We start from the raw sequence: 10,349 nt of genomic DNA, 5'->3' as shown, positions 1-10,349 counted from the left end.
CCAACCCTCCCCCCTAGTACACTACCCTCTCGGAAAAGTAAAAGAAAAATTCTTTCATTGTTTTACAAAGCCTCCCCCAGGTCCACTCCACTATGCAGCCTTTGCTCTGGACTCCCATCATGACAAAATTACCTAATCAAGTATCCCTTTAAAAACAGTTTTCTCCCTTATATATTTCAGTGTAGTATACATTATTGAACCCATCTTTCTCAATCTCCTTCCAACCCCAAGGTCAGTTCTGTTTTAGAACAGTGGCACCATGCAGTACTTGTCCTTTTGTGACTGAGATATTTCACTCCACATAATGCCCTCCAGGGTCACCAATTTTTATTAATATTGCATGAGTTCCTTGTTTTTCAGTGTAGCACAGTATTCCATTATGTGAATATACCACAGCTTCTCTATCCATTCATTTGTTGATGGGCACTTAGGTTGTTTCCAACTCCTTGCTATTGTGAACAAAGCCACAATAAACATGGGTGTGCATATATCTGCTTAGATGTCTGTTTTTAATTTTTAAAGGATAAATTTTAACCTGTACGTGGGTGAATATTACCTCCTTTTTTTCCTGTTTCAGTTTGTTGTGATTTTTTTACTTTTTAAAAATTTTTCTCGTTCTTTTCACACACACACACTTATTATCCCAAGTCCTCTCAAATTATATTCAATTCTCGCTATTTGAAAAATAAAAGCATTTGTTTATCCATCATGGGGACTGAGCCACACATCATTGTCTAATGTAGCCTTAGAGCATGTGGTTGTGTATTATGGAGTCAGAGCTGACCCATAGCTAACCTGTTAGTGGGTTTTCAGCGGCAGTTAATCACACGAGAAGAGATTGCCCATTTTTCACCCACGGAGTAAATGGTGGCCCCAAACCAAGAGCCTTCAGGATTGCAGCTCAGTTTCTTGCCATTAGGCCGCCAGAGCTGAGTCTCTTAATTTCTCAGGAGCTCTGGTGGCCTAGTGGTAAGACACTGCACTCCAACCCCAAAGACACACAGCTGCTCTGCAGGAGGAGGATGGGCAGTCTCCTGTGTGATTTGCTGCCTCTGAAACCCCACTGGAAGGTCAGCTGTGAATCAGTTCCTCCTTATTGTCTGGTGCCGAGTGTTGGCTCCAACTCATAGTGACCCTGTGTACAACAGAACACTGCCGATTCCACTTCGTCCTCACAGTCTCCACTCGACTCTTCTCTGTCTGCACAGTCTCTCTCTGATCCTCCTCTGTCTTCGCAGTCTCTGCTGTGCTTAAGCTATTGCTGCAGTCACTGTGTTGTCAGTCTGCCCCACCGAAGGACTTACTCTTTTTTGCTGACCCTCCACTCTTGTAAGCATGATCCCCCCCCCCCAGGGACTGGTCCCTCCTGACAGCGTCCAAAGTATGTAAAGCAAATCCCTCCATTCTTACTTCTAAGGAGCTGTTAGTGTCCTAGACACTGGAACACAACCACCCTGTCCTGACGGGGTGTTTCTGTCTAGGATTATAGCTATATTGATTTATACTTTTAATTTTATTTTACTAATTTTAAGTGGGATTTTTTTAAACTATCTGATGAATTAGCTCATTATTTGTTTAATTTTTCTGTGTTTGTTGCTAAATATCTGGTGCAGTGTTGTTTTAAGGTTCTGTGACAGTTCTTTCATGCTTATATTTAAAACTGCCTAGTGGCAAGAAGCTGCACCTAGTAGCAAGAACCTGCACTGCAATCCTAAAGGTTCGAATCCACCAGATGCTCTGCTGAAGAAGGAGGGACAATCTCCTCCTGTACCAGTCAGATCTGATTTGACGGTACACACATAAAAAATAATAATAAAAAAAATTGTAAAAAAAGAATTAAGAAAAAAACTGAACACATTCCCAATAATCCAATGGAAGATAGATGTTCATCAGAAATACAGATTGTTGTTGTTGTTCTGTGCCATTGAGTCACCAGCAACTCATAGCGACCCTCTGTACAACAGCCCTAACCCCCACTTTATCCTGTGCCAGTCACACTGTCTCTGACATGCCTACTCCCATTACCCCAGCCACTGAATCAATCCACCTCATTGAGGGTCTTCCTCTCCTGAGCTGTCCCTCCACCCTCCCAAGCATGATGTCCCTCTCTAAGAACTGTCCCCTCCTTGCAGTATGCCCAAAGTATGTCAGACGAAGCTTCAGAATTCTTTCCTCCAAGGAGAAGCCTGGTCTCACCCTCTCTAGGGCAAACTTGTTTGTTCTCGCAGTCCGTGGTATATTCACTACTCTTTTCCGACACTGCAGCTCAAAGGCCATCAATTCTTCTTCTATAATTCGTGTTCAAAAAGTTCATTCCTACACTCTTCAAAGTAACCAAATATGAGGAAAGAACTGTGGCATTAATAAGGCTATTGTGGTACATTCATACAATGAGCTCTGTACATCGATAGTACAGAGCACATTACAGCTATTTGCACAACATGTATAAAGCTTATAACATAATCTTGAATGGAGTATTCTAGATGCAAAGGCATATATCCTGCAGGGCCCTGTTTATAGACAGACACGACTGCACGTAGCTCCCTGAGGAGAGTGGGGGTGATGAAAGGGGCAGGAAGGCTCCTGGCATGCACACACTCATGTACCATGCATGGGTGCATCCATAAGCCTCGTGATAGGGTAGGTGCACGTATGATTTATATTCTACTCGATACGTATGTTATGCTTTAGTAAAAAACACTGGTGTGAAGTAAATTAAATGCTCATGTCTTAAAATAGAAGAGTGGTTCTATAATATCATAGAGTCTGACTCAGAGCTTTTCTCGAGTATGATCTTTTTTCTAGAGGCACCTCGTATTAAATGTGACCACCTAGTTTCTCAGTTAACAACTAGATCACTGAAGTACTTTTTGACCGAGACACTAGAGGCCTGAGTGACTGAGTGATCTGTGTGGATCTGCTTGTGTTTGAGAGCTGGGATTCCTTGGACACCCAGGTGGACAGTTTTAGGAGACAATTGAAATATGCAAATGTGGAGCATACAAGATCAATCTCACTGGAGGCAACGTTTTGGAAGCTTGTGTATTTAGAAATATTAACTCAATCCCAAGGTGTGAAGGGGCAAGTAGATTGACTGTAAGAGAAAGGGGAAAGTTGACGTTGAGTCTTTTCCAAACCCTGTCTCTAGGAGATTTCCAGGGGCTGATTTTTTGGAAGTAGATCTTTAAACCTTTCTTCCAAGGTAGCTATAGGTGGACAGCAGTGAATTTGAAGGTTTTTAGCTGGAGACTGTAGAAGGATCTCTCTAGCTTTTGTTTCTCTTTTGTGGATGTCTTTTTTTAAAAAATATACAATATATTTTTATTTTTTTATTCAATGCCAATTCCTTTTATTATTGTTGTTGTTAAAAAATATAAAATTTATTTTAATTGTGATTTTAACAAATATTTGCAGAGAAGTTAGGTTTTCATTCATCCATTGTTACACATTTTACCCCCTTCCCTCTTCCCCATTTCACTCTTTTTTTTTTAAGTATTTGTATTTCTTAAACTTTCAGAAGTGACTGTTGTGAACTGAAATGTAAGGGAGCTAGAATCTCAATTCCCTTGATTTTTCAGATTCTTCTCTAATATTTTAGAAAAATTGTGTAAGACAAATGGTACCAACAGCAGCTCCTAGGCAGCGGAGGTGTGCTCCTCAGGTATTCGGAAGAAGACTCAGTAGGCGTCCACAGGAAGACCGACAACTTGTCTGTCTAAGCTAGTGATTCATGTGGACAGGTTGATTTTGTGCTTGGTTGAATAGAGGGAGTGTGCTTTGCACTCGGCAGTGTCCCTATCACCAGAATCCTTCTTCTTCTTAAGTGTCTCCTTACTATGGTTCTGTTGCTCTTATTCCCTGTCTCAAGTCCCTGTTGCACTTGACCTATTCCTTGACCCTCATCTCCCTCTACTCTCTCCTGTCCTGGAGATTGTCTCTCCCTTCATCCCCGCCCCTTCTCCCCTTGCCTGTGTGCGCAGTTATATGTGTTTCTTGCTCCTGTTTGTTAATTGCAATAACTGGATTGTCTTTACCTTGATTCTCCCAGGTCGAGCCTCCCTTGCCTTGGTCCTTGTTAGGTTCTTTGTCTGCCCATTACATGTCTGTTCTTCCCCTCGCCACTCCCCACCTTCCGTCCCCCTCCGCTTGTCACAGTAGCTGCTGGATACAGTACATGAAAGCCACAATGTACATGAATAATTATATCAAAGTGAATGATGGTGTGGATACTTAATAATGGATTTGTTTGGTTGTGTGTTGTTGTTGTTGTTGTTGTTGTTTTAAAAAAGAGTGCCCACTTAGCACAGTATAACAAATTGCCAGATCTGTCAGAATGATTTAGTCCCTAGAGAGTCATGAACTCAAGTCCAGGTGTCACACCCTTAGGCCAAGTAGCATTCACAGGCACCATGTTGATCTTAGCGGCCACTAATGAAGCCTGTTTCCTAGCAGGGCCACATTCCCAGGTATAGGGGCAGGGATTCTGACACGTCTCTTGAGGGTCAGGGTTCAGTGTGACCAGCGTGTGTTCAGCTGTGTCCCTCTCCAGGGTGGTGCCTCACCATCTGTCTGCTCTGTCCAGGTATCAGCAACGCGGAGGCTCGGCAGCCGGGGAAGGCACCCAACTTCAGTGTTAACTGGACTGTAGGGGACTCGACCATCGAGGTCATCAACGCCACGACGGGGAAGGACGAGCTGGGCCGTGCATCCCGCCTGTGTAAGCACGCCTTGTACTGTCGCTGGATGCGCGTCCACGGCCAGGTACTGGGCCCCCTGGCCCACCCCCACCAGATAAGCCGTCTGCTGTGCGTGCTGCCGCCCCTCAAACAGTCCTGGCCCTCATCACTGCACGCAGCTTCTGAGGGGAGAACAGAGATGACCCTCTGAAATTGCCTGCCTCCTGGGACTGCTAGTGTCCAGGCCAGCCCTGACACTGGAGCCTCTCATGACTAGGGTGCCACCCCCACCCCGGGCGATAGCCAGAGTCCGAGTTGCCCTCTCACGCCAGGCACTGGTGGTCGCTCCTACCACTTCCTCTCTTTCTTTAAAAGAGACACAAGTGTTCATTGATGCCTGTTAAACCCTCTTTGAAGGTTTTTTAGCAGCAGAGACCTTTTGATCCAGTCATAGCATTCAGTCATGGTGAAGCCAGCGTTGGTGTTGGTGCGGGAAGAGCAGTCGCACCCTGAGGGGCCCAGCTCACCTGGGTGGGCAGTGACCGTACTGGTCTGTGGTCACTTACAGTCCCTTGTGGTGTCCTGTGGTTCCCCCAGCAGCTCGCCGATCTGCGGTGTCCTATGCTGACTGCTCATCCACTGTGGCCTCGCTTGGTGGACCAGGCAGCTTGTGGTAGTGTCTGTGGCATCCCCGTGGACCTTCACAGAAATGCTCCAGCCACACAGGGATGACTTGAATAGTGGGTTTTTACATAGTTAGAATGTTAAGAGTGGAATTTAAATCAAGGGTAAGCAGTTTTCCCAAAGGCCCTCTCAAAAAGCAGGTTGTAAGGATCCAAAACACCAAACCTGTCAGTATGCAGTCATTTCTGACCCATCACCCCTTCCAGGATAGAGCGGAGCTGGGGTTTCCAGCGCTGTAAACACTGTGGATACAGGCGGCCATCTTTCTCCCTATTCCTGGCTAGTGAGCTTGAACCATTGACCTTCTGGTTAGCAGCCCAGGGCTTAATCCATCAAACCACCAGGACTCCTCAGCTGCCCACATAACTGGGAGTCTGCTGCTTGCAGGAGACGCTTGAACCTGCAGAGAGAGGAGGTCATGCTGCCCTGTGTGACGTCGTCTCTTCCTGGGCAACGTTCACCTTCCATGTTGTTCCCCAGAAGCCGGTGCCACCCTAAACACCATTGTTTGAATGTCTCATTACGTTTTGTTTCCATCTGACACAGTTACTGCTCAAGCATTTACAGTTATTTTTTTATTCTCTTCCAGGTTCCCACAAACTTAATGCGCTCCAAGATCACAAAGCCGCACATTTACCACGAGTCCAAGCTGGTCGCGAAGGAGTACCAGGCGGCCAAGGAGTGTTTGTTCAGAGCCTTCATCAAGGCAGGGCTGGGGGCCTGGGTGGAGAAGCCCACAGAGCAGGACCAGTTCTCACTCACACCCTGACCCCACGGGCTTGGGGGGCTGTCACGCTCCCGCATCGAGGTCCAGCGTCCCACACCTGACCCTGCCACACACAGGACCTGGAATTAGGGACAGTGTCCTGTCTGGCACCTCACACCTGACCCTGTGGGGCTCGGTGTGGGGACGGGGGCTGGGGTTGGCCCCTCACACCTGAACCCACAGGGTGCGTTAGGGCCCTGTCCCACCCGGCCCCTCTCCAGCAGTATTCCCCCTTCCAAACAACCCAGCAACTGCTTTTACTCTTAGTTTATGTTTAGAAATCGAGTTCTACTGAGTAGGGCTTCCTTACGCTTAGCAAACTAGGAATTACTTTGTGTGAGATTCTTGAATAAATAATTTATTCAAAGCTAGGAATGTGGTTTATAAAATAGGAAGTAATTATGTCAGGTCAATTTCTGCCACGTTATTTTAACTGAAGAAAAAAAAAACAAATAAAATGTATTTACTTGTGGAGGAGGGTGAGAAAATAGAGGTAGGGAGTAGCACCCCAGAGCAAATCATCACTCGTGTTCGTGGCCAGTCCCCGCCATCCATGGTTAGTCCTTCTCCGTTGACTTCACACGCCTCCAGGGACACCCAGCCGCGCTCTCCCCGTGCAGGGCTCTCACCTGGCAGAGCCGTGGCCGGGATGCGCAGCCTCCAGCCTTCTAGAAGCTTCCATGCACCTCGTAGGACTGTGTTGTGGAGACATGTACTTGCTTTACTTCCAAATAATCAAAGAAGAAAATACATCCAGGGACCCTCTGCTGACCATGCATTTGGATTTTTATGAAATATTTGACTTTATAAAAGACTAGAAGGAGCCTATAGGAGCTATCCTACCCCCCTCTCCTTAACCCGACGGATACGAGCAACTTCCCAAAGATCTGTACAGAAGAGAAATAAAATCAACAAATAACCACTCTTGGGACACTCCACTAGAGGATATTTTTTAAATTACTCTGTTCAACATTATCAAAGACATGTTTGAAAAACAGTTTGCAGGCCTGAAGGGTGCTAAGCAGTGTTGAGGGAGGTTCTCAGTATAGGGGTGGGTGTGGTCCTCACCACCACGGATGCTGGGCCTGTCTGGACACAGGGTTGGTGGTCACCACAGGGAGGTGGCCTAGAGGCCAAGGGTGCTTCACCCTCAGTGCACAAGACCCTTCACCCCACACAGTGTAGAGGCCTCCACAGACACCTCAGTCCTGCCCAGAAGGGACTCTGCCCACCATCACTGGCACCCCCATTCATGGCTTTGGAGCTGGCCTGAGCTGGACGCTGTGTGTGACAGAGCCAGGCTGACCCCACACCGCAGCAGCCAGCCACCCATCAGTGCAGTCACTCCACAGGAAGGAAGGAGTGCGGCCGCATCCAGGGAGAGTCACCTCACCCAGTGCGAGAGCACAGGCGTATCAAGCAGTCACCCTGACCGGAAGCACAGCTGAGCCTCATGCCAAAGCCTCCCCTATATGTCACCCCAACACTCCAGTGAGGGGGCAGGAACATCACTCAAACCAGCATCCTCCCCTCCCGTAGGGGGCCCCAGGGAGGCCTGGTAGCTTCACCTCCAGCTTGTGTGATAGAAGGTGCTGGTCCCCCTCCAGCTGTGGAATGAGCTGTGTGCCCCAGCCACACACACACGCAGGCTAGGAAGGCCATGCGTGTTTTTATTCTTGTCTATGAAATTTTTTTTTTCCCTACTGGGAGTTGGGAGGTGGACTTAGCATTTACCAAATATGTGGAATCCAGTGGAAATACAGCCCGTGCACACCAACTGTCACCCAGCATGTGTCATGTCACCCCACCTGGGTGACTGGGCAGGACCTACCCTGCCAGCCCCCAGGTAAATGGACGCCTTTGAGGGGGGACACCACAGCAGCACTGTGGGCAGTGATGGGAGCAAGTGAGGTACCAGGAGTCTTGGGAGGCTAGGGGAGTAAGGCAGATGTAGCGTGAAATGGCCACATCCCCCATTACAGTGTGTCCTGCACCATTCCTGCTGGGAGTCACCTCTGCTCCGGGGTGGGACAGCCTGAGTGGCTCATCCACGTCAGAGAAATGGGCGGCTCAGCACCACTCTGCCCACCATGCCCTCCAACCCAGGAAGCCACGTGGACATTTGTAAACAGATCATACCACGGCATCCAGTGATCAGGACTCTAGAAACATAATGTAGAATCAGTAGCCTTGAGAACTTCATTTCTTGAGAAAAATCTTGAATATTGACATTTTGAAGAGTATGGCCTGAAGGATTTTTGTTTTGTTTCACCAGCCAAATCAGAAATAATATCAGTAGATCTGTCTTCTTCATGGCTCCTTTCCATAGTCAACAGGTCCCAAATAACCTTCCTGGGTGGCTCTGGGCAGGACCACGGGCGGTGGTGGAGAGACCAGCGAGGCGGAGTCAGCGAGCAGACCCAGGCTGGCGGAGGTGCGCAGATCCAGGGTGGCCACCATCATCACCAGCCTTACGACTGCTCAGTGCGGACTGCTCGTCTCCAACCTGGCCGACACCAGATAACTGCAGCTCTCATTCCAAGTCTTAATTTAACTTGGAAATAACAACTAAAGGTGTTTTGAGAGTGTAGTTGTCAGTGTATGACCTCTCCTCTCATGGACCCTGGTTTCTCGAGAATTGACCTTTGTTGAGGTAGTTTCATGTCTCGCCCAGCTGCAGTGCTGTTCTCTGGAGGCATCTGTCGCTCCCACTCACAGAAGTGCTCAGAGGCGGGAGGGTCTCGGTGTGTCTTCCATGACTTGCACGGCTCTGATGGTGGAAGGAATGTGTTCTCTCTCCTCTTTTACAAAGAGAAGTGCCTCCCAGAGAGATCTCCATTTGTAAAACCGGTTTACACAGATTTTTATATATGTCCATTTGTAACCCTTCTAGCAGAAAAACGAAAACGTAGCCGACTTCTCCATCTCTGAATTCTGTGGGTGTTGAGAATCCTCTAAACAGACTGTGTCAATCCTAAACCTTACTCAAGGGCAGGTTGTCTGTGTCAGGTGTGTGTCGTTGTCCCTGAACTAACGTCATGTGACAGTTCTTCCAGAAGGTGTGAGGGCCCAGGGTGCTGGGCCCCTGCCGTGTGGGCGGGCTGGGCCGTGGCTGGGTGCTGGGAGCGGGCGGGCTGGGCCGTGACTGGGTGCTGGGAGTGGGCGGGCTGGGCCGTGACTGGCTGCTGAGAGTGGGAGATGGTGGAGGCACTAGTGCCATATGGAGTTCAGGGTGCAACAACTTTCTCAGGTCAGTGGGATGCGGGCGGGTGGCAGCTCTTGTGAACATGCACACGAGGAGGAAAAGCACAGTTTATGGAACTTGAAGGGAGTGAGTCCCAAAGCGATCTTCCAGACTTCCAGTTCCACACTCTTTAATTAGACTTTAGAATTTGGACTTTTTATATGAATGTAACTCAGCAAAGAGACTTGTCAGGAGGAAACCATGCCCCGTGGTGTCTCTGTGTACATTTGTGTATATTTCACTGCGTCGCCTGCATGTGCCTCCTCCACACAAGACCGGCTGGACCAAGCATGAGATGCTGTCACATGTAGACAAAGGACTGAGACGCTCCCAATAAACACATTGTTTCACTAACTCTGGGTTGCTAGCATTTCCTTTCTCTTGCCAATTGTCTCTCCTTGGCTCCAGGGGCTGCCTGGGCTCAGTCCCAGTGGAGGTGATTTGAAAATGTGATTTTACTGCCTGAGGGTAGTTGCGATCTGAGGAGTGTGGGGTGAGGTGAGGCCTGCGGTCCCCCCCACTTCTTGACTGGACATTCTCCACTCTTCCTCTGTCCAGTGTCCCCACTGGGATATCCCACCCCAGTGGTGCTGCTCACTGACGCCTTGTTTCCTGTACTGGGTGTAGTGAGAAGAGTCCCTCGGTGGTCAACATGCCCAGCTGCTAACTGGAAATTTAGAGGTTCATGTCCACCCAAAGACACTTCAGAAGAGACCTAGTAACCTGCTTCTGAAAAGATCCGCCTCTGACAATGTTTTGGAGTATGGTTCCACTCTAACATGCAGGCCACCATGAGCTGTGATTTGATGCAGCTAGCACTAAATGGTGTGTGTAGTAGCATATGTAGTATAAAATGGAGTGTTGTGGGATGGGACCCGAATCTCCACAAACATCTCAAATTCATTGCTGTTGAGTTGGAACTGATTCCTCGCATAATTCTCCCTTGAGTTTCTGAAGCCATAAATCATGTGAGGAGATT

The 10,349-nt window shown here is 48.1% G+C and overlaps 1 protein-coding gene across 1 annotated transcript in view; it reads left to right on the top strand.

Annotated features, from left to right (window-relative positions):
- Positions 1-6,139, top strand: part of ADARB1 (adenosine deaminase, RNA-specific, B1) — a 50,573-nt gene extending 44,434 nt beyond the window's left edge. The window contains exons 8-9 of the mRNA XM_006898394.1: positions 4,583-4,761; positions 5,950-6,139. Of these exons, the coding sequence (XP_006898456.1) occupies positions 4,583-4,761; positions 5,950-6,129 (359 nt within the window). The 3' untranslated portion in view covers positions 6,130-6,139. The remainder of the gene's footprint in view (positions 1-4,582; positions 4,762-5,949) is intronic.
- The last annotated feature ends 4,210 nt before the right edge of the window (positions 6,140-10,349 follow it).

This window comes from Elephantulus edwardii, unplaced genomic scaffold, assembly GCF_000299155.1.
Source record: "Elephantulus edwardii isolate Elephantulus edwardi_28Jun2011 unplaced genomic scaffold, EleEdw1.0 scaffold00228, whole genome shotgun sequence".
Taxonomy (NCBI): Eukaryota; Metazoa; Chordata; class Mammalia; order Macroscelidea; family Macroscelididae; genus Elephantulus; species Elephantulus edwardii.
The sequence above is the reverse complement of the archived record's forward strand: the minus strand, read 5'-3'. Positions and strand labels throughout refer to the sequence as shown.